The sequence below is a fragment of the Girardinichthys multiradiatus genome, chromosome 15 (genome assembly GCF_021462225.1).
Source record: "Girardinichthys multiradiatus isolate DD_20200921_A chromosome 15, DD_fGirMul_XY1, whole genome shotgun sequence".
NCBI lineage: Eukaryota > Metazoa > Chordata > Actinopteri > Cyprinodontiformes > Goodeidae > Girardinichthys > Girardinichthys multiradiatus.
In genome coordinates, this window is record NC_061808.1 from 7,088,085 (window position 1) to 7,112,394 (window position 24,310).

General features: G+C 38.9%; 1 protein-coding gene across 2 annotated transcripts in view; it reads right to left on the bottom strand.

The window, feature by feature from the left end:
* The window catches only part of LOC124881887 (exostosin-1), a 381,563-nt gene that overhangs the window by 65,743 nt on the left and 291,510 nt on the right, over positions 1 to 24,310 (bottom strand). For both annotated transcript variants that reach the window (XM_047387779.1, XM_047387780.1), the window contains 2 exons: positions 14,823 to 14,916; positions 10,934 to 11,041 (listed from right to left, as the gene is read on the bottom strand). In XM_047387779.1, the coding sequence (XP_047243735.1) occupies positions 10,934 to 11,041; positions 14,823 to 14,916 (202 nt within the window). The remainder of the gene's footprint in view (positions 1 to 10,933; positions 11,042 to 14,822; positions 14,917 to 24,310) is intronic.

Here is a 24,310-nt window from a genome sequence, read left to right on the forward strand (position 1 = left end):
AATACTTGGTCGGGAATCCTTTTGCAGAAATGACTGCTTCAATGCGGCGTGGCATGGAGGCAATCAGCCTGTGGCACTGCTGAGGTCTTATGGAGGCCCAGGATGCTTCGATAGCGGCCTTTAGCTCATCCAGAGTGTTGGGTCTTGAGTCTCTCAACGTTCTCTTCACAACATCCCACAGATTCTCTATGGGGTTCAGGTCAGGAGAGTTGGCAGGCCAATTGAGCACAGTGATACCATGGTCAGTAAACCATTTACCAGTGGTTTTGGCACTGTGAGCAGGTGCCAGGTCGTGCTGAAAAATGAAATCTTCATCTCCATAAAACTTTTCAGTAGATGGAAGCATGAAGTGCTCCAAAATCTCCTGATAGCTAGCTGCATTGACCCTGCCCTTGATAAAACACAGTGGACCAACACCAGCAGCTGACACGGTACCCCAGACCATCACTGACTGTGGGTACTTGACACTGGACGTCTGACATTTTGGCATTTCCTTCTCCCCAGTCTTCCTCCAGACTCTGGCACCTTGATTTCCAAATGACATGCAGAATTTGCTTTCATCCAAAAAAAGTACTTTGGACCACTGAGCAACAGTCCAGTGCTGCTTCTCTGTAGCCCAGGTCTGGGGAATGCGGCACCTGTAGCCCATTTCCTGCACACGCCTGTGCACGGTGGCTCTGGATGTTTCTACTCCAGACTCAGTCCACTGCTTCCGCAGGTCCCCCAAGGTCTGGAATCGGCCCTTCTCCACAATCTTCCTCAGGGTCCGGTCACCTCTTCTCGTTGTGCAGCGTTTTCTGCCACACTTTTTCCTTCCCACAGACTTCCCACTGAGGTGCCTTGATACAGCACTCTGGGAACAGCCTATTCGTTCAGAAATTTCTTTCTGTGTCTTACCCTCTTGCTTGAGGGTGTCAATAGTGGCCTTCTGGACAGCAGTCAGGCAGGCAGCATTACCCATGATTGGGGTTTTGAGTGATGAACCAGGCTGGGAGTTTTAAAGGCCTCAGGAATCTTTTGCAGGTGTTTAGAGTTAACTCGTTGATTCAGATGATTAGGTTCATAGCTCGTTTAGAGACCCTTTTAATGATATGCTAATTTTGTGAGATAGGAATTTTGGGTTTTCATGAGCTGTATGCCAAAATCATCCGTATTAAGACAATAAAAGACCTGAAATATTTCAGTGTGCAATGAATCTAAAATATATGAATATTAAATTTTCATCATGACATTATGGAAAATACTGAACTTTATCACAATATGCTAATATTTTGAGAAGGACCTATACAGGAGTGGGGGCAGTTCTATCACAGCTTTCTCAAAATGATGGAAAGCTACACCCTTGTGCCTTCTTTTCTCGCAGACTCAGCAATACTGAAGAAAACTATGACGTGGGGGACAGAGAACTCCTAGCAATAAAGTTGGCCCTGGCCCTCGTTTTGAGCTGTCCATTTCTTACAGACCGGGTTCCAAAAATACTAAACCTGACCCCCTTTCCCGACAGTTCGCTGCAGATGACTCGGAGAAAGAACCTGCACCAATTCTGTCCCCCAGTTGGACTATTTGTTCACTCACATGGGAAACTGAAGATCTAATTACTTGGGCCCAACATGATGAACCCAATCCCAGAACTGGACCACCCAATTGAACCTTTGTGGCTTCATCTGTCTGCCCTTGAATAATTCGCTGGTTCCACAAATTTTCAGCTCATCCCAGAGCCAATAGGACCACCACACTCATCTTGAGAAGGTTTTGGTGGCCATCATTGCATAAGGATGTTAAGGAGTATGTTCATGCCTGCACTATCATCACCAGAAATAAGTCTTCTCCAGGCCCTTAGCATTCCCAGACGGCCCTGGTCCCACATTGCCCTCAACTTCGTTACCGGCCTCTCTACCTCACAAGGTATGACCACCATCTTAACCATTATTGACCGTTTTTCTAAAGCCTTGGCTATGGAGTTCACCTGTGGGGCTGTGCCACAGTGGGGGAGGGGATTCGTGGCATTTGGGTTCGGGGGCATGTGTTCGATATCGGTGTGCTTGTTGGGGGTGGCCCTGTGGGGAGGTTCATGTTGGGGTTCACTGGGGGTGGGAGACTCATGGGGTTGGGATCGGAGCTCATTGGGGGGTCGGAACTGCTCTGTCCTGGGGCGGCTCCGGTTGGTGGACTGGTTTGAGCCATGTGGACCCCTCTTTTGTACATAGCCCCCTCTCCGATTGTGACTGTGTGCCTGTTTTTTTTTTTTTGTGACAGGTTGGGTCTTGGACTGGTCCCTCTCCTGGATCAGCTTAGGCCCCCCCATATTATGGGAGGCCTATTTCCCCCCCGCCCGGGGCAGGGCTGTGGGTCCTCGCACTCGCTATTGCATATTTTTGTGGAGAAACCTTGTATACAAAAGCGCGTCCACACTCATACTCACAGGTGTTAAGCTTCAGGTGTTGAAAGATACACAGATGTTATATATTGGGGTGCACCTCTCAGTAAGTACATTTTACATTCATAAGTACTGTGTACTATTTTGTTAAAAAAAAAAAAAACAGCTGCAGGTGTATAAGCAAGCAGGGTGTAATCTTGTATTCTCTTCATCCTTCTTTCTCTCCTCCACTCTTTCCTCCTTTTCTCCCCTTTTTCCCTTTTGCCCCATCTCTCTCTATTTCAAGCTTCTTTTTTCCTTTTCATTTCAGTGTCCGTAACAATTGAAATATTCCCAAAGAAATGTATAATAAAGTTTATTTTATAAATATCAAGCAGAGCTTTAAAGCATTAGCTGTGATGCTCCTCTTGTGAAAGTAAATCTGTTGGGCAATTTCTTGGCACTCAGACAACAATTTTGAGTGCTACTCTGCCCTCCAGACAGCTTAGCTACTAACCAAGCACATCTTCCGCCTGCATGGCATCCCCCAGGACATACTCTCAGATCGAGGACCCTTCTCACCCTTCGAAGGGTTCATCAGCTATCAACCACCCCTTTTTTCTGCTGACGAAAAAGAAATTGCTGTCACCTCAGTCCGCCACTCAGTCCGTAAGAACATCTGGGAGTCAACCATTCAAGCTCTTCACCGCACTGCAGAAAAGAAATTTGCTGATCGAAGACGCAGAACGGCTCCAGAATATCACCCCGGTCAAAAGGTCTCGCTTTCGTCTCGAATCATTCGCCTCAAGTCCATGTCCAGATAGCTTTATCCCAGCTTCCTGACTCCGCGATCAACCAGCCACAATCACAAGTGAACCCTGTTCCCCCTCCCATGCAAATACCACCACCCAGCACACCATGCCACCTTCTTCTCACCACAGACTGAGCTTGACCGGACTTCCCAAAAACTTCCTTCAAGCATCCATAGACTAACGTACCTTGGATATTACCCTCCTCTGTCTCCTCCGGTCTTGTGCTTCCAGGCTCCACATCTCTCTTTCCACCTGGTGGTTCAATCATTTCCTTCTGTAAGCGTCTCATATTACTTTAAGTCCAATAGTAATATCATCACTCTAGTCCTACCTGTTTTCCCTTTCTCTGTGCGGTTGTTGATGTACCGGTCCTGGTTCTCCCGCCACAAAATCATTCCTGTGAAAATAAACCTCTTAACATCTGTGAAATTCTCCTGCGTGTATTTCTGCATGTGGGTCAGATCCATTTCTAGGATTGTGACAGGCCCTACTACTTTCTCCTTCAACTGTGAAAGAAATGTGCTTTACAAAAGACTCGGAATCTCACTAGAAATACCGGACTATTTTTTATTGCAATGCTGTATTTCATTAGAAAATTAATAGTCACTAACAATACTGAAAGCCTCCTTTTCCTTAAACGTAGTCAATAACCAAAATTGTCTTTATACTTTATAGGTCTTAAAGACAAATAAGGGTAAACATTTACAGCAGAATCAGTATAAAGTGTGTGATTGTTCTGCTGGTGATGGCACAGCAGCTTCAGTTGTGACTACTCAGCTCTCAGAGGGGGAGTATAAACACCACCAATTTAATCAGCTCCATTTTCTTCCCCTCCATTAACTCTAACAGTATTTATGTTTCTCAGCAGGGGGAGTTTTGTGTGCTTCAGAATACCTGGGTGTCGATTTTTTACATCTTGTCTCCATGGGCGAAAACAGACACTCTACAGTACATATTAAACAGTACAATATTGGTGCTCTCAGAGATGTAATTGATAGAAATGAGATTCAACTCTCTTGGTAAGTGTTGGAGGATTGGAGTTTTGTTTGCCCGAGAGCCGTTTTATGACCGTATTTGATCCCAAAAGTGACATTTGATTTTTATGAATGTATGTCTGTTTTGTTTTATTTTTTTTTAATAAACATGAACCAAAGGCTGGTTATTTCTTGTGGGAAGCTGCAGGTGTGCGGTTAAAGATGAGACTTCACTTGAATTTTAGTAGCTTTATTAAGTTCTGTACAGTTTAGTTTACATTACAAATCCTTGTGTATGGTTCTATGAAATAAACAACTAAAGGAAAGCTCATCAAATCTGTGACATTATCTTTGGAAAACGTATTTGTTAAACTTCTTTCATTAACTTAAAACAGTGCAATTATTAGTAACCAACAATACATAGCAAATAGCAAACTCAATCCTAGATGTCAAAGGTAATTTCAATATCTTGAATAAAGAAGATAATAAACATTTGCATACATGATACATTCAACTCTGCGTAAATGTGCAATTAAACTCCTTCTGCATTTTTCTTGCAAACATTTAACACCCTATGATATATTAGCTAAATACAACTTAACTTAGTTATTAGTCATTGTAATCCAAAAAATAATGTGACATTTTCAAATGTTGTTTACTTACAGTTAACTTCACGCAAAATGAAGGCTTTCGTGAGTAGCTTAAACAATTTTAAACAAAAAAAAAGTCACTATTGCTCTCTCTTGGTCCTCCACTCAATTTCTGGCCTGTGCTGCTACTCAGGTTGGTCCCAGAACATAGAGGATTTAATTGTTTAAGGCTTTAATATTTGCTGGGATTTGTGATTGGCAGGTAGGCCATACAAGATTTTAATGCACAGACAGACAAACTTCTTGTCTTTTTCACAAAATTGTTGGCAGGATGTAATGGGACAGTTAAAAAAAAACAGGGTGACTGAGGGAAGGTGAATAATTAACCTGAACTAGACACAAAAGAGCCACAAAACAAGGGGGGCAAGAGTCTGAATTCAGCCATTAGATTCAAGTAAGTTCGAGCAGGGATGCTTTGAAAGTTGCAGGATAGTAGCTCTCGAGGACTGGTGTCAGGCACCCCTTCCATAGAGACTGTAGATCCTTAATGTAACCCCAGGATTTCTAAATTCTGCAAAGATTTTTTAAATCCAACATTTTTCATGAGCGACAGAGGTTGAATTCTCAAAGGTATAAAACAGAGCAACTTTTCTGAATGCTGTTGAGCTTTCCTGCTATCTGCTCAAAGAATTGCTCTGTCACGCTTCCACGTTAGAACTGCAGAAATATGGGATATGTTGTAGAAAATGAAGTTTCCTTTTATATAGCTTCTTACAACTCTGTTTTACTTCATTTTTAAGTGTGAGAAAAAAAATGTTGCTGCCATGAACAGTTTTAAACATTTGTAAACTATAAATCACTATTTTTCAAACAATAAAGCTATGTGCATAGTTTCTACTTTTGCTCAACTGTGAGGTCTATGTGACATAAATTTGCTTGTGTCCGCAAGCCTGCAAGAGTTCCCCAGGTTTGGGTAGTGTGGTTATATACTTTAGCTACATATGAGGCATGATCAACAGTTATGTCATGAGGGGGAGCTTGGTCATAGCGTGCTGGGAAAGTCTCAGCTGGTTTCAAACACTGAAAACATGTTGCATGTCATTTGCCTCTGATGTTGGAACTCAGATCTTGCAACTTGGAATAACAGTGGGGTTTCCTGATTGTTGTGCTCAGTGCTGACTAGCTATACAAGCTAATATTTGATTAGTCAGGTTTTTACGTTTTCAAAGTAAATAGCAACATGTTGACTGATAGAGGTTTTACAGTCCTATGTGTGTGACTGATTTCAGCATGTACTCCATCAGTCAGTTTTTCAATCACATATTTTGGATTTTGAGATTAAACGTGATGTAAATTGCCAAACTTCAGGGGAACTCCCATCAATTTTGCCACTTTGAACATGGGTGTACATAACAAATGGAATACAGCATTAACATATTTTGGTTACCTTCAAAACTGGATGATCTCTTACCAGTGTTACATCTCTAATAATGATGATCTTACTGAGCAGCCTCATTTTTCAGCTCAAACCGGTCATTAAAAGCAAATAAGTTAGAAGTTTGCTTCAATTACCCTGCTGCTTAGTTAAAATTCTCGCCTACACACAAATGATAACATAATTCATAAAAGCTGACAGTCCAAAGTTTAGCGCTTTCTTTTTTGCCACACGGTTAGCAGCACCACCTGTGCTAAAAGAAACACATTTAACAGCCCCCCAGGAATATTTATGAACTAAAAAGTCAAATTAAACACTGTGGAAGATGTTTGTAATATTTTAAGATACCAAGCTTTTTATCTGATGTTTGAAAGTTGCAAAAGTTACCATGATATCTAAAAGGAGATAAGATGGAGTTTGTACCCAGAGGCAGTCTGAAGATGGTGTTTTTTTCAGACTTCTTCTAAGACATTTTTCCCATATAAAGCTGCTGGTTGTTTGTAAATGTGAATTGCCTATAGTAACAGCACATGGTCCCCTGAGAAATCGGACTATACACTTTCTTTAAATGACATGAAGAAAAACATCCTTTTTGTTCTTTACAGGCCTTTTACAAAACATAATAAAATTACATTTAATTTAATTTCAAACTAAAATGTTACTGTTTGTTAGATCAATGTATTAAATAGACATGGAGATAAGGTAACTAACAGAATAAAATGTTTGACCTCTAGAAATTCTGTAAACAGCTCAGCATCTCTGACTTTATGCTGTGACAGTAGACAGCCTTGTTCAGTTTTAAACAAGAAATCTATACAAAACGTTTAGGAAGTGGTGTCCAAAGGAATTCAACATTTTTTCATTGTGTTTTTCAAAACAATGTTGAAGTCCTTTAGAAATGATGACATATTACACATTTAAAAAATATTTGCATTAAATATTTATAAGATGGTTTATTGTAACTTTTACATCAGTCTAATGTATTTTAGGTAATAGAATGTCAGAATATATATTTTAAGAGCAGAATAAGAAGAAAGTAGAATGCTCCCTTCAGGTCAGAGGTGAGTCCCTGCTTCAAACGGACTGAAAATACAGTCAGGAAAAAAAAGAATAGCATTAGTTTTTTGTGAAGATTTAAAAAGAGAAAATTGCAGACAGAGACTGTTAATTAAACCCCCATTATAAAGTAATTATCAACACGTGACCACCTCCATAAAAGCAGGAGTTATTGCAGTTTTCTCTTCTTAAACATGCAGGTTAAACAACACAATGCCAGGAGGGACAACCACTGTGACCTTTGAGAAGCGACTGTTGCTGCTCATCAGTCGGGAATGAGCTGTAAATACATTGTGACAATTTAAGACCATTTGACAGTGAGTGTGATTGTTCACAAGTGGTGAACAATCAATTGGATCACGGGGCTTGTGTTACAAAGGGTTCAAAGTTATTTCAATGGCAGACAGCAGCCTGAGAAAATGGGAGATGGGAGTTTTAAGTGTTTGGACATAGCTTGTGGGGTCAGTTTAGGATCCTAAATTCTTTATAATTTATGTAAATGATGTGAAAAAATATCTGAAGTCATGAAATTTGTATTATTTGCTGATGACCAAAACATTTTCTGTGTTGGAGATACTCTGGAACAGCTCTTAAAAGATGATTGTCACAAACTGTCCACTGCTTGGAGCATGTGAATATCGTATATGAGCAAATATGTTACTATCCGTTGTGACGTTCAATAAAATTTTGAAATGAAACAGTTGCTAGTATCCCCAGAAGTGCAGAAGAGTGAGAGTAACTTAAACTTCAAACTCAGCGGTGAATCTGCAGGACAATGGCTGAAAAAGAAAAGAATCTAGGTGTTGCAATGGTCCAGTCAGAGTCTAGACCTCAACCTGATTGAAAAGCTGTGGTGGACCCTTAAGAGAGCTGTGCCAAAACAGATGCCTGCATTTCTCAATGCACTGAAGCAATGTTGTGGAGGGGAGTGAGCTTCATCTAAATATAGGTTGGACAGACAGAACAAAAAGATATAGTTTACATTATCTCATCATTTCTTTGTTATTTTTACTGGTTTATTATAGAAAAGTAAAATTGGATTTTTTTTTTTTGCAACTTGAAGAACAAATGAAAGCACCTTGTACAGAAGCTGTTAAACTACCAGAGGCCGTTTGATTTATGTTGAGAGTTGCCCATTATCTAAACAAAGAGAGCACAGCAGTCATGTTTAATTTCCTTTTATTGCACTGGCAAATGCCATGTTTTGTTCTGAGAAGCTTTTACCTTTATGTCTGCATCTATATTTCCATTTATTCTTGACATTTCTGCATCACACAGATCGCAGGAATTAGTGTTGGAATGTGTGTTTTGCTCAAACTTAATTATAAGTGTGCGTCTCAGTCTCTGTCAGAACAGACTTTTCATTTCACACACATCATCTTAACCAACAATTAGCAGGCTCTATGGAAGCACTTTTTTTTACTCAACCAAATGTAAAAAACTCCTGAAAGGATTGGTGCATAAAGGCTTTTAGTAATGCTTGATGTCTGAAAAGTCCATATTTATAATACATACCACTGCATTTTTTTTATAGCTCGCCCCACAGAAGCATTTTGCATCTTCCTGTTAGGTGTTGATTGGAGGCTGGAACCAGAGACCTTCTAATTAAAGGCAGACACTTTTAGCTTGAAATTCCCAAAATACAAACAACCACATGCCTGTTTGGCTGTCCAGATGGCGCTAAAGGTCGTGCAGGTGACGTGCAGTAATACTGAGAGTAATTAGAAAATCTACATATCACTCTGCAGCTGCTATTAAAGGGAACAGAAGGTGTTCCATTTGTAGAGAAATGCATCGTTGATAAAAATAGCTCCTGGTGTGAGTGTAAATAACTGTGATTATCGCAAGTGCCATATCTAAATGAACATTTAATAAGACCCCCATGATCAGCAGTAGATTTAGCTAACCTCTGCTCTGAGAACTTAGTGGCTTTAGCTATTCTTTGTACTTTTAAGTTTTTGCAGTAATTTTACCCAATAATTACAAAAAAGACAACTGCCAACTAATTCGTTTTTCAATACTTTAGCTCGTAAAAGGTAGCTAAAAATAAAATCTACACATGTAACATCAAAATATTGCACACTGCCGTCATGCATTTGGTACACTTGCTGGTCTGGTAAGGATGTTTATGTTGATCTACACTCCCCACCCTGTTGGGAAATCAACAAAAACTGTCAAAGTTCTTGTGTTAAACATGCCTCTTAAATGATTTATTTTTCTGTGCTCTCAGTTTAGAGTTTAGTAAGTTTGAATGAGAAATGTATATTAAGAATTAGCATGCATCAGCCTGCCTGTCTAATTTATCTTAATGTGATGTTAAAATGGGTTTAAGGTACATTCAACAAATCAGATGTAACAGCAGGAGTCTTTTGTAAAGACTTTTATCTTTAATGTTGTCAGTCTTAATTTAAGCAAAATTATGCTGAGACTGATAATTTTGAACTTCAAAAACATGTTGGTCCTCAGTCAATGTAAAATAAAAAGTGCTGGCAGTCCAGTCATGGCAGTCCAGTTTAAAACTTAAGAATACAGCATAATGAATGTTCAGTTAGTTGTAGTGTGTACCAGTAAGTCAGGTAATAAAAGCACGAGTACTAAAACATTCCCTGATACAACAAATTTCAGTATCAAGGGAATGCGTCTCACTGAAACATTATACCTGTCAGTTTCCGGAGCATCTGACAGCAGGCCTTATTGCTAGACATCTTGGATAAGACTTATGACTTCAGATCCACTTTTTCAGTATTTTAAGGGACCATGATAAGAACATCACTATGTCAGTGACATCTGGTGTATCTTTCCTGAGACAGTACTGGTAAAGAGTCTTTCAATCCGATAAGATGGAAGTTAGACGGATCAACTCCAACCCAGTGCTGATCTGCCAGATGTTAAGGGCCAGTTAAAACAGCCGTGGGACGACTTGCAGAGAGGAAAATTGCTGTAATTGATGTAACCATGCATTCAGCTCTGTGCCAGAAAATTCCAAAGGAAAATGTCTGGCAATTAGTTTGTGACCTTAAGCTCAAGCACTCGGCTTATCCAGCAGGAAAAATATCTCAAGCATATCAGCAGGTCCACATCTGAATGGTTAACAAAAAATAAAAAAACACCTAAAGCCTTGTCAAGTTTGGTTTTTAATTATACTGTCTGATGATCAAAACGATTTGAGTGACAAAAAAACAACACAAAACATGTGCTTATGCACATATGGGATTTCATATGTGCATAATCACCCAGACTGTTTCAGTTTTTGATTGAATCCAATGTCTTTAACCAAACTTATACTGCTAACTCATGCAGCTGCCTGCTGTAATTTAGAGTCTGACATCTGTTTTCACACCATTCCTGATTTATCTGTTTTTCTTATCAGGCCCAGCGGGAAGTCTGCGGTTGCCTAGGGGATCCAGAAGCTGAAATGACAGTTATACCTGATGTTGGCATTTCTTCACACTGAATTAGCCACTGCAAAAAGGCCACATTATATCTGCTGGTCTGATGGTCATTCAGGGAAAAGCCACATTTCTTTAGGTTATGTGGATATATTTTTCTCTCGCCTCCATCTTTATGCCTGCCTTAGAATTATAGAGCAATCCTCTAATTTGAACATTTGTCTTTTAACACCTTTTGTCTTTCTATTTGTTCTATTAAACCCAAACATTTTCACAATCTTCTAACAGTCTTCCATCTCAATTTCCAATATTGCTGTGTACCTGTAACAGCAATTTCTCATCTCCAATGATGGCGGCTTTCCTCCAGTCAATTACTTCAGAGAATGGAAGCTCCCAGCCGTTACTCAGAATAACAGGAATGCAAGCGGCCTGCAAAAACACAAGCAATGCAAACAAGAAACTCTTAATAAGACTGGAAATCACACATTTAAAAGGCAGTGGAAAATTATTTTACTTAAAATGCTCATCAAACTGAAAAATATTTTGGAAACTTGAACCCAATATCTAAAAGTCAAATATTAAAACAAATAATTGCTCTATATTTGGGCTCTCTGTAACAGTGTTTTTTAAGCGGTTGGTGTCAGCTAAAGACCAGTAATGAATTCTTCTTTCAAAGGAACCGACTTGTCATTAACGAAAGAAATACAGAGTGAAGATTATTTTATTTTAAAACTGTTGACATGATTTCACAGAAGAGAGAAGGAAATGAATTTCAGTCACACATGAAAATCTGAGCAGCAGAAGTTGAAAGTGGGGTGCGGGGAGGGATCAGCTTTTAGTGTTTTTCTTTCCTTTGCTAAGGTCTTTTTTATGTTCTTTGATTGCTTTCTTTTGATGAGACACTTTGAATGCATTTCAAGTAAGTTCCCCTCAAACAAATGGAGTTTCCAGAAAGATTAAAGACAAAACGAATTGCATTTATTAAGTTTCCAGTCAGCCTTGATACTTGGAAGAGCCATTTATGGGTCTCAATTCATTAAGAGCAGGTTTCATTGCTCTCTGAATGGCTGAGTGTTATTAATTATTTTATGAAGAGATTCTTAAAAGGCTTCATCGTTTGTTGTTAATGGAAAAGAGATTGTTCTATTTACAGGAACTGTTTAAAGGGAACTTTTTTCACAAACTTCCCTGCCCCATCCTAAAACTCACGGTGCTAATTTTCAGCTAAAATTTTAAAACAGGGAATAGATTAACAGCTACAGAGCTCACTTCTAGTTACAAGTGTTGATTTTATCAGTAATACTTCAAAAGATATCACCTTTTAGTGCAGCTGATATTAATGAATGAAATGGCCTTTATCGTGGGGAGGAGGTTTAAAGTTGTTCAGGGTCATGTTTTCCAGGACAGGATACACTTCACAGCGTTCCTATACAGTCTGGAAAGGTCTGGAATTTGAGCAAAGTATTTCGAAGATCTGGATAATTATGTAAGAAAAATAAATAAAATGGAAAATATATGTATTTCCAGAATGTATCACCAGATGGTAAAAGCTGTTTCCATCCATCCATCCATCCATCCATCCATCCATCCATCCATCCATCCATCCATCACTTTTGATGGATGTGTTCCACATTCATGGCGAGACAACTTTACAAATGTCATAAATGTTTCAAATACAATCACATACATACGAGGACATGTATGTTTTAGAACTGAAGTCTAGAAAAGTTAAAAATATTCAGATGAAAGATGCGTGTCTCTTTGGACTCAAAACATTGATTTAAATTTGTCCCCTTAGTCACATCAGACCTGTTGTGTACAGCACCAGAGATGACCTTTCAAACTATGTTCAAATTCGAAATTTAATTAAATTCTTTTTTTCATGCAGATCTGTAAAACACGACTAAGAGTCTGATCTAGGTCTGAATCCAGGATGTTCGGGGTTTAAATCTCCACTTCTATAACACACTGTACTGTTAAAACTGACAGTGTTCGAGTCAGAGGTGGAGCATTGGCAGAAAAAGTTAGTAAGGTTAAAAAAAAGATTTTAAAAATAATAAAAAAAGCCAAAGCCTGATATTTTTGTTGAAAGTTCATGTTTCACTGTATTCTTAATTAACTGAAATTGAGAGATTAAAGGAGATTTTCCAAATGCCAAGTTCGTGGTGGATAATCCACCCCAGAAAAGATTTCATTACTTTGACTAGGGGGATAGGACTTTTTTGTCTTATTTAATTTTTTTTCTGACAGCTCTCTATTCAGTTAAGTGTTTTGTAATGAAACACTTAAATGTATATCCTTATTTCTAATAAACGTTTAACTTTTCGGATGTTGCTGAAAGTTATGTGTCTGTTTAGACACTTTGGTGAAACATCAGAAGTCCAGCTTGAACACAATAACAACTTTTAAGAACAAAAACCTAAATGTTGCTAAAGTTTTAATGTAAAACATGTTTAAAACTGATGGGAACTTACACAGACAAACACAATAGCTAAATTCAGCTGCAAGGTATAGACAGACAAAATAATGTCTAAACAATGAAATGGACAGAAACTTGCTAATGGAAGAAGAACACATCTCTAGTGAGGGGATTTGTCTTCTCTGTGGTATATCTACAGAAACAGGCCTTTTCTTTTTCAGGGAGATGACAGATTGTCAATACTGATATAATTCAGTGTTGGGCCTGTCAGAGGGCGACTGGGAGCCACATGATTGGTTCAGGAGCTTACTTCTAAATGTCTACTAATTATGACAATATGAATGCAGTGAGGAAAATAAATGATTGCTTTTTGTCTTCTTTGTACCAACGTTGGGACATTTTTATGAATACTGAACACTGTTTGCTTTTTGTGTTTCCCAAAGAGCTAGCACAACTTTTCATTCTATATTAAAAGTAATTCTTGAGGCAGTTTCCTTCTTACAACCCTAAGAAACATGATACAAAGATTATTGTCCTCGACGTGGTTGTCCTGGGTTCGATTCCCAGTCTCGGGACATTTGCTGCATGTCTTCCCCTTCTCTCTCTACCCTCTTTCCTGTCAAACCACTGTACAATAAAGGCTACTAGTGACAAAAAATCCTAAAAAAAAAAGATCTTCTGAAAGAATGTTTTATATATTTTGTTTTTTATATAATTTGTGGTTTCCAGCACAGAAAATCAATCTGGGTATGTACAAAGTGGGCTTTTATGTCATAGATTTTAAATCTCTGGATATCCAGTCCAAATGTATATACAGATCTTGTTCTTGTAAAAATAAAGAAAACAAATACAATGACTCAATACTGTCCCTTTAATTTCTTTAAATCATTCCTGCACCTCTTTAGCTGTATGTTTTATAAAGTGGAAGCTCTAAGTCTACAAAAACGCTATGCTTTTGTTTCGAACCCTATCCAAATCTTAGGTGCTGTCCACACTAACAAAGATCTTTTTAAAAAAAGATTTATATGGAGATGAAGATTTCATTTTTCAGCACGACCTGGCACCTGCTCACAGTGCCAAAACCACTGGTAAATGGTTTACTGACCATGGTATCACTGTGCTCAATTGGCCTGCCAACTCTCCTGACCTGAACCCCATAGAGAATCTGTGGGATATTGTGAAGAGAACGTTGAGAGACTCAAGACCCAACACTCTGGATGAGCTAAAGGCCGCTATCGAAGCATCCTGGGCCTCCATAAGACCTCAGCAGTGCCACAGGCTGATTGCCTCCATGCCACGCCGCATTGAAGCAGTCATTTCTGCAAAAGGATTCCTGACCAAGTATTGAGTGCATAACTGTACATGATTATTTGAAGGTTGACGTTTTTTGTATTAAAAACACTTTTCTTTTATTGGTCGGATGAAATATGCTAATTTTGTGAGATAGGAATTTTGGGTTTTCATGAGCTGTATGCCACAATCATCCGTATTAAGACAATAAAAGACCTGAAATATTTCAGTTAGTGTGCAATGAATCTAAAATATATGAATGTTAAATTTTCATCATGACATTATGGAAAATAATGAACTTTATCACAATATGCTAATATTTTGAGAAGGACCTGTATGTGCTTGATGTAGGGCTGCTTATTGTTTGCTATACCTTTTCTTTAATTATTCTTTTGATTTGTTTCTTTAAATAAATGTAAACATAAGAGTTTCAGTATAAGAACTGTGTGCATTGATGCAACTGTAGGCCACGCACTGACATCCATCTGAGGAGGAACCCACCTGTAAAGCTTCCAGGAAGCGAAAGGATCCTAGACGACGCCCCCGCGGCACCAAGCAGAAACTAGAGTTGTGAAGCAGCTCCTGGTAGTCGAACCTACACAAGCACAAATAAAAGATCTGGTCAGAAAGTGTGAAATCAACTGTGGTGCAAATATTAGTGAGGAGTGAAACGAAAATGGGACCAAAGGAGAAAAGTTTGGTTATGGAAGCCACACGTTTAGACTCTCAATAATCATTTAGGAAAAGACAAGATAACAGAGGATAAGACTGAGAAAAACAAAAAGAAGTACTCATAGGTTCTTTGTAGTTTGAGACATTTCAAGATTTTATCAGTCCTGCTGAAAGTAAAAAAAATGTGCCACAAACATCAGTGGCATTGAACGCATTTCTCTTAATAAACCTGAGAAATGAAAAGAGAATGTTCCATGCATGGTGACCGACAGTGAAGGTTTCACTTATTGTGTTGGAGAAAGCTATTGATCTGATGGTACAGTGCAGTGAAACCTGTTGAAAATGGATCAATATGTCTTTGGTGGGTGAATCCTGATATCTCGGTAGTAAAATTCTTTAATAGCTGGTTTCAATAAATATGGTGAGTGATGTAGATGTGACTGTGGAGATTAGAGGGAGTAGACTGAAATCAAATATAAGGATAAAACAATCTAAGAATCTAAAATAGGAAAATTATTTAACTTTTTTTTTTTAAATGGAGTTCTGTAAACGTCTCAGCAGCAATAATAGTATCTGCTAAGTATACACCTGTCTAAACAACCTTAGCCTGACTGGTATGCTATGCAACCCCAAACTTAACAAACTGCAGTGCACTGCGTATGCTGAACTCTCTCTAACAACCAGCATTAGCTTCCTTAGCAATCTGAGCTACAGTAGTTTCTCTGTTGGATCGGACCACATGGGTCAGCCTTCGCTCCATAGTTGACCAGTCAACGGTTCGTCGCTATTCCCGCCTGGATCATATTTTTTTTAAATGCTGCCTGCTATGTGCAGCAGTTTCAGAGATTCTCTGAATCATCGGCCATTACATCATTTTCGTTCAGTCACCGCCTAATATATCCCACCCAGTAACACGTGGCATTTAAAAAAGACAATCAGTGTTAATTACTTCACCTGCTAGTGGTCATATTGTTATGCCTTACTGGTGTATGTTTGATAATACAATGGACTCCTAGAAGAAACTGCTATAGAAATCTGGGGTAAAATGTTTGCAATATGATGTCAGTTAATTTTAATCTAAACGTCCATTAAGTTTGCACATAATGTTTCTTTAGAGACTTCAGGCATTTGCTGTTGATATGAAACTTTTTCCTTACATATCTTCCCCATCTATGAATGCTGTTTTCTTACTTTAAATTTTAAATTAAAAAAACTCATTAAAATAGGACAACATCTAACTCATTGTTGGAAAAAGACTGTGGAAACTTTCATCTTCACAAGTTACTTGTTAGACCTGTAAGATGTCTGGGACGTTAAATCTCGGAAAATGTGTGTGTGATCTCAGGGCTGGCCTGAGGAGATTTATGATACTAGCCTAATCTGTCTGGGGATCAACCGTCCCCACAAACGTCCCCACAGACAACAATGTGTCAGTTCCTGCCTGGATGCGAGGGTGAGAGGGAGAAAGGAGGAGAGCCAGTGGTGCATCACATGCAACTTCTTGGTGTTTTTGTGACAACAGAGGCGCATAAAAATTATTGTCAAGCTCTGAGGTTTTTTACTACTACCACTGAAGGAGATACAAGGAGAGAAACAGCTGTTTCAGAATTTCCAAGATCCAAATGGGAAGAAAAAAAATCAGTCAAACGTAAAGTTTGGGCTAGTTGTACTTCTGGCCTAGAATAGAATAGAAATATCCTTTATTGTTCCACAGTGGGAAAATGCAGGTGTTTCAGCAGCAGCAAAAAGTAAAACATATTAAATTTAAAAGTTAAGAGTATACTATACAGTAAAGGAAAATTTTACAACATAAGAAAAAGAAAAACTGCACAGTTATTAAAAACAGCATACTCAGATTAAATGAAATGTGATATAAAACTTTTTTTAAAAGTGCATGTGTAACTGTGCATGAGAAAACACCACTCTATTCACAAAAATGGAGTAGAAGACACTGTCCAACAGTGATGCTATTTTTGCTGGAGTCCTTCTGTCTTCCATCACCTGGACTGTGTCTAAGGGGAATCCTAGGACATAGCTGGCCTTCCTACTGAGCTTCCATTTACTGTCAGCTATAGATAAACTGCTGTTTCAACAAACTGCACTACAGCATATAGCTGATACCACCACAGACTCAAAAGAGGTCTTCCACTTCAAAAGATCTCAGTCTCCTTCACAGGTAAAGTCTGCTCTGACCATTCCTGTAAATATCAGTGTTGTGACTCCAGACCAGTTTATTGTTCAGGTGAACACCCAGGTACCCACAAGAGTCCAGTATCTCAAAATCAGCTCCCTGGATGTTTACCGCTGTGGTGGTTCTGTGCCTGCGGAAATCCACCAGCTCCTGAGTTTCCCTCATGTAGATCAGGAAATGGTTCCACTGGCACCAGTCCACAAAGTCCTTTGTCAACTGTCTTTAGTCTGAATCATCCTCGCCTGAGTTGAGGTTGACTATGGTAGTCTTACTTATCTTACGTATTGTTAGCCTGTACCACTCCACAATAGGTGTGCTTGATTTAAAGATCAAATTTAAGAGAAAAAGATCTCATTTAGATTGTTCATTCCAAAAGCTCTTGAGCAGTGAGATTTTCCTGTTTACGATTTGTTTAAGTCACAAGGTAGTTGAAAATCTTCATAAAGGTCAAGCAGGATAACTGCATGTAATAATGACCTCAAAGAATGTAAGAGTCTCCATGTTGTCTGAGGATATTTTTACACTACACTGGTTTAAGACACTGTCTCTTCAGAGTGTTAGTCTCCTCATGACAACCACTTAAGATGTGATGGCCAGTCTCGATGCAGCTCTCTGCTTCTGCTACTAAAAACAATTGAAAACACATGGTGCATCAAGGCCTGTATGTGCCGAAAAGGAAAGCTGCTGTAACAAGGACTGCTTAAAAAAATGTGGTGCTACTTCAGATATTAAGCTTTCATCTAACATCGATGAGCCGATCCACCAAAACCAACTTTTTTTTATCCAGAAAATTGGAAAAAGAAAATAAACACTAGATGGAACTGAAAGAACAGATAACACTTAGTTTTAATCAGATATTCAGCCTTCGTCTGTCTAACTAACTGAGTTCCTCAAAGCTCAATTTTCTGAGTGATTAATCCTTCATCACGCCTCCTCAGCCACCTGACTTTGTGTGTGTTGTGAATGAGCTGCAGAGTGTTTCTCTTAACTACTCTGACACCTAGACAAACAAGATCATAAAGCTTCACTCCAGAATTCACCACACATTTCAGTAAGTGAATACTGACACTTTTTTTAAATACTTTCTGGGTCAGGATAAGTATCAAAAAAAGTTTTTTTTTTCATTATCTGAACAAAGTAAAATCTAATTTTCTAAAAATAGATAAAAATGTGTTTTTTAGAGATTACATCTAAACATATGATATATATTTCCCATTAAGTTATCTTCTGATTTATCTGCCACACATCTAGTTTAACCAATCATTTAAAGCACCAGTATTTTGATTTTCTGGTTACTGACTCTGCACTAAAACATAACTAAAAATCTTTTCAGGTGTCATGAGTCATCTTGCAATTTAATGAAACATTCTGCTATTCAATCTGCAGTCGCTATGTGTAGGAATCCTTGGGAACAATATTGAACCCAGTGGCAGCAAACTAAGTGGCAGCAGTGTGTGTGTAAAAACTGGAGATTCAGTGAACGCACCATACCTAAGTGCTACCTAGGTTGCAGTAATAACAAGATCCTTCGCTGCGGAACCTAATATAGTTTAAGTATCAGTGAAGTGAAAATTCAATCAGAGGAAGCACAAAAGGTGTAAAAGGAAAAGAGAATGTATTTTTTAATGTGATGTGTCAGCTGTTCAGCCAGGGTTGAAAACAGTAAACAGCAGATGTCAGCAGATAACAGATTGCCTGGTACGTATTAAATCAAAGTTACTTTGAGTAATGTAATCCTTTAATTTGACCAACATTAATATTTTAGCTGGAAGTAATATTACCATGTTTGGAGGCCCAGGCAGTACATTTTTGGATGGAGCTAAAGATTAAGGTGATGGCATGGAGGACTTCCTTGTTTTTCAGAATCAGAATCAGAATCAGATCAGAATCAGCTTTATTGCCAAGTTCGTACATACAAACAAGGAATTTGATTCCGGTACACTTTGCTCTTTGGTTTTGTTTTTGTATTACAGAATATACATATTTACAATATACAATATACACATATATAATAAAAAGGTGCATTTGCAACATCTGTATGTTGTTGTTTTGTACTTTATTGAATGTTCAACAGAGAAACAGCCTGGGGGAAGAAACTGTCTCTGTGGCGGCTGGTTTTAGTGAACAGTGCTCTGTAGCGGCGGCCGGGAGGTAAAGCTCTGAACAGTTTATGTGCAGGGTGTGTGGGGTCTGCAGAGATTTTAGCAGCTCTTTTTCTGACCCTAGACCTGTATAAGTCCTGGAGGGAGGGAAGGTCAGCCCTGATTATTCTCTCTGCAGTCCTGATTATTCGTTGCAGTCTGGACCTGTCCTGTTTGGTGGATGAACCAAACCACACTGAGATGGATGAAGACAGGACAGATTGAATAATGGCAGTGTAGAAGATGACCAGCAGCTCCTGTGGAAGGTTGAACTTTCCTTCGATCAATCAGGCGGGCATGGAAATGAAAATAGTCATTCTCTGTTGCACTACAATTTTGTTTTAGTCTTCTCCTTACTTCCCAAATATCTGCTGTATAATCATCTCCTTATATTCCTCCAAGCTGCAGGCCTTGCATCCATTACCCTAAACTATGATGATCAGCACCTGATTGCGACTTTTTTGCATGAATCTCCACAAATTACCGTAAACTCGTCAGGTAGGTTGTTTTTTTTGTTACTTAATGAGTGCTGCTGGAAATCTATTTTTTCTGGTTTAGGCGGGAAAGTTACAGATAATCAGAGAGGAGACAGGCAGAGTATGCCCATACGCTCAAAGTCGGAATTAAAAATCAATATGTCCCGCAGCGAATCACTCAGAACATTTTAGCTGAAAAATAAAGTGTTGCTCTGTGTTAAGTAAAATGGTTTTCACAGTAGAAGACACTAAAGAGTTTCAGGAGTGACGGATCAATACAGAGCAGACCCTGAGATGTGGTTTACACTGTGAAATATGTGTGCTTTTATATTCGAAGACAAGCCTGAATCCACACAGCAAGATATTTTACACGGAAAGTGATACAGCTGGAGAGCTCTCCTCACAGGCAGAAAACAATATATTGTTAGTAATTGGCAGCCCTGTATCCATCTGTTGTTTACCGCCTTTCCGTCGCAAACACCTTGAGCAGCCCTGTGAGAAAGGGAGACACAGATATCCATGTGTCAAAGATAAGTTTATCCAATACTCCACTAATTAGCAGGAACTGATCCCAGGAATGAAGGCTGTGGTGTTATCAGATGCAAACTAATTTCACATGTAACATAAAGCATTGTGATGTTGGTGCTCAGGGCAAAGAGATGATTATCAGCTGTTGTTTTAAGAACTGACTGTTTGCGCATGGGAGCACCAACAAATACATAAGCCAGTTAAAGCAATTCACACACAAACATCCAAAAGGATCTGACTTCCAAGAGCTACAGATACACACTTAATGGTACCCCTGATAAAGATGTATGAGAGCCTTTAATTAAACACATCCTTCACGGTAGGAGTATATTTTCACACTGAAAATGTGATGGGAAAAATGTACATTTATTCAGCCACAATTATTGGCACCCCTAAAAATTTCTACAGAAAACATGCCAACTTTTTAAGTGTTTATAAACTTTTGTGTTGTAAGAAATGGCTGATTTAGCTAAGAGAGGTAAAAGAAAAAAATCTTTGAGTGACATCACAAAGTCTCCATAACAAGCATTAGATGCTACATACTTTTAGAGCCGTTGTTTGGGAGGCATAAGAGGAAAAACCCTTTTCCATCCTACCATCATAAAAGAAAAGGTATGGAGCTTGCTAAATGCTAACAGGGGTATAACTGGAATCCTGTGCTTTGCTAAGATGGGAACAAAGAAAGCAACAAACGCTCCAGATGGGTCCAGTTTAAAACAAAGGGGGAATATGTGGAAAAGCACCTTATGCCCACTGTCAAGTATGATGGGGCCTGTTTCTCTTCAAAAAGCACTGAGAACCTTGTTCTAGTTCATGGCACAATGAACTCTTTGGAATAGCAGGAAAGTTTAAATATGAGACCGGTGGCCTCTGCCAGAACACTGATTCAGGGCAGCGAGCTGAAAGACCCAATGATGATCCAAAACGAATGGCTAAATCAAGTGAGTGTAAAGCTTTATTTCTGGAGTATTTTTAAAATCATATCCTATAAAGTGCTTACATAAATCCAAAAGAAAACCAAAATGAAATGCAACACATTAGGGCAATCAAGGAACTGTTTAATTAAACGGAGAAACAGTTAGAGGCGGCAAAAATCAGAAATAGCTCACCAGACACAAAATCAATCTTGTTCCATGGCTTTATGTTCCCGGGCCTACAGGTACAGCTCAGAAAATTAGAATACAACTTTTTGATCACTCATTTTAAATTAGTGAAATTCATATTATAGATTATTATTATACATTACACATGGAGAGAAATATTCCAGGCCTTTATTTCTTGTAATTTGGATGGTTATGGCTTACAGATAATAAAAACCTAAAGTTCAGTGTCTCAGAAATTTAGAATATTACTTAGGATCAATAAAAATATTTTAAATATGTAAGGCTTCTGAAGAGTATGTTAATTTTCTACACTCAGTTGATCAGACAACTGCGTCAATGCGGCGTGGCATGGAAGCAATCAGCCTGTGGTTTTGCTGAGGTGTAATGGAAGTCCATGTTGCTTTTATAGTGCCCTTCAGGTCATCTGCATTGTTAAGTCTGCTGTATCTCATCTTCCTCTGGACAACACTCTATAGTTTCTCCATGGGGTTCAGGTCAGGTCAGTTTGCTGGTCAATCCAGCCCAGTAACACCATGGTCACTAAACGAGCTTTTGGTACCTTTTGGCAGTGTGGGTAGGTACCAAGTCCTGAAGGAAAATGAAATCAGCATCTCTGTAAAGCTCATCAGCAGAAGGAAGCGTGAATTGTTCTAAAATGTCCTGCTAAATGACTGCGTGGACTGTGAACTTCAGAAAAAACAGTGGACCAACACCAGCAAATGACATGGCACCCCAAATCATCAGTGAGTGGAAACTTCACAATGGATTTTAAGCAACATGGATTCTTTGCCTCTCAATAAAATCTGGGACCTTGATTTCCAAAAAAATGCAAACTTTACTTTAATCTGAAAAGAGGACTTTTCTTTTTCTCCTTAGCCCTGGTAAGATGCTTCTGACATTTTTTCTGGTTCAGGGGTGGCTTGAGACAAAAAGTGTGACGCTTGTAGCCCATGTAAAAGACACAACTATGCATGGTGGCTGTTGAAGCACTGACTCAAGCCTCAGTCCACTCCTCGTGAAGTTCCTCAAAATTCTTGAGTGGTTTTTGCTTGACCATCCTCTCAAAGCTACAGTTATCCTTTTTGTGGCTTCCCTTCCTTCTGGAGGGCATCAACGACTGCCTTCTGGATATCTGTCCAGTCAGCAGTCTTCCCTATGACTATGATTCTGTAGACTACTTAACAAGACTGAGACCATTTAGAGGCTCAGGAAACCTTTGCATGTGTTTTGAATTAATTAGCTCATCCTTTATTTACCTTTTTCACAATATTCAAATTTTCTAAACACTTAGGTTTGGGTTTTTATTAACTGTAAAAGCCATAATCAACAATATTACAAGAAATAAACGCTTTAAATTCACTGTGTAATGAATCTATACAACATCTGAGTTGCACTTTCTGAAATAAGTGAAAATAATATTAAACGTTTTCACAATATTAAATTTTTTTAGATGTACCTGTAAATCCTTGGTGAAACCTGTGGGCTGAGCGAGGTAGAGAGGAGAGCATACAAATGATCAAGGACTCTGGATGATTTAGACAGACTGTCAAACTGACAAATGTCCCTCTCTCTGTATGTTTCAACCTTGTGAAATAGTTAAGAAGAAGATTAAGGTCTGTCCTATTGGTAATTGGGACTGTTCGTAGTATTAACAGCAGCGTGCAAATATTTGTAGCATGCATGATTTAATAAAAAATGTTGATCCAAATGATCCAAAATGCATTATTGTTATTTTCATTATAACTGTTACTGTTCCTTTAAGTTAGGATGTGTTGGTTGGCCCGCTACAAACATTGGCACCGCCAATGGGTAATACAAAAATAAAACAGATATGAAAGGATTTTTCATACATCCTTTTTTCTGTTAAATCGCAAACATTGCATGAAGATATAAGTAATGAAGCAAAGAGACTGCCAGGGCTTTTCTTTGGAAACAATATAACCAACCAACGTGCACTGAAGAGCAAAGAAGTCTAAAATGTTTCTAATTTCTGAATCAGAATCAGAATCACAATCAGCTTTATTGCCAAGTTCGTACATACAAACAAGGAATTTGACTCCGGTACACTTTACTCTTTTGTTCTGTTTTTGCATTACAGAATATACATATTTACAATGTACAATATACACATATCTAATAGAAAAGGTGCATTTGCAACATCTGTATGCTGTTGTTCTGTACTCTATTGAATGTTCAACAGAGAAACAGCCTGGGGGAAGAAACTGTCTTTGTGGCGGCTGGTTTTAGTAAACAGTGCTCTGTAGCGGCGGCCTGAAGGTAAAACTCTAAACAGTTTATGTGCAGGGTGTGTGGGGTCTGCAGAGATTTTGGCAGCTCTTTTCTTGACCCTAGACTTGTATAAGTCCTGGATGGAGGGAAGGTCAGCTCTGATTATTCTCTCTGCAGTCCTGATTATTCGTTGCAGTCTGGACCTGTCCTGTTTTGTGGATGAACCAAACCACACTGAGATGGATGAAGACAGGACAGACTGAATGATGGCAGTGTAGAAGATGACCAGCAGCTCCGGTGGAAGGTTGAACTTCTTGAGTTGCCTCAGGAAGTACAGTCTCTGCTGGGCCTTCTTTCGAACAGTGTCTATGTGCAAAGACCATCTCAGGTCCTCAGAGATGGTGGTTCCTAAGAACCTGAAGTGGTCCACGGCCGATACACTGTTGTTAAGGATGGTGAGGTTGGTGTATGGGGGTGGTGTTCTCCGAAAGTCCACCACCATTTCCACAGTCTTGAGTGGGTTCAGTTCAAGGTAGTTCTGACCACACCAGTGTACCAGCCGATCCACCTGCTGTCTTTATGCAGACTCATCACCGTCCTGGATCAGTCCAATGACAGTGATCTGCAAACTTAAGGAGTTTCACGGATG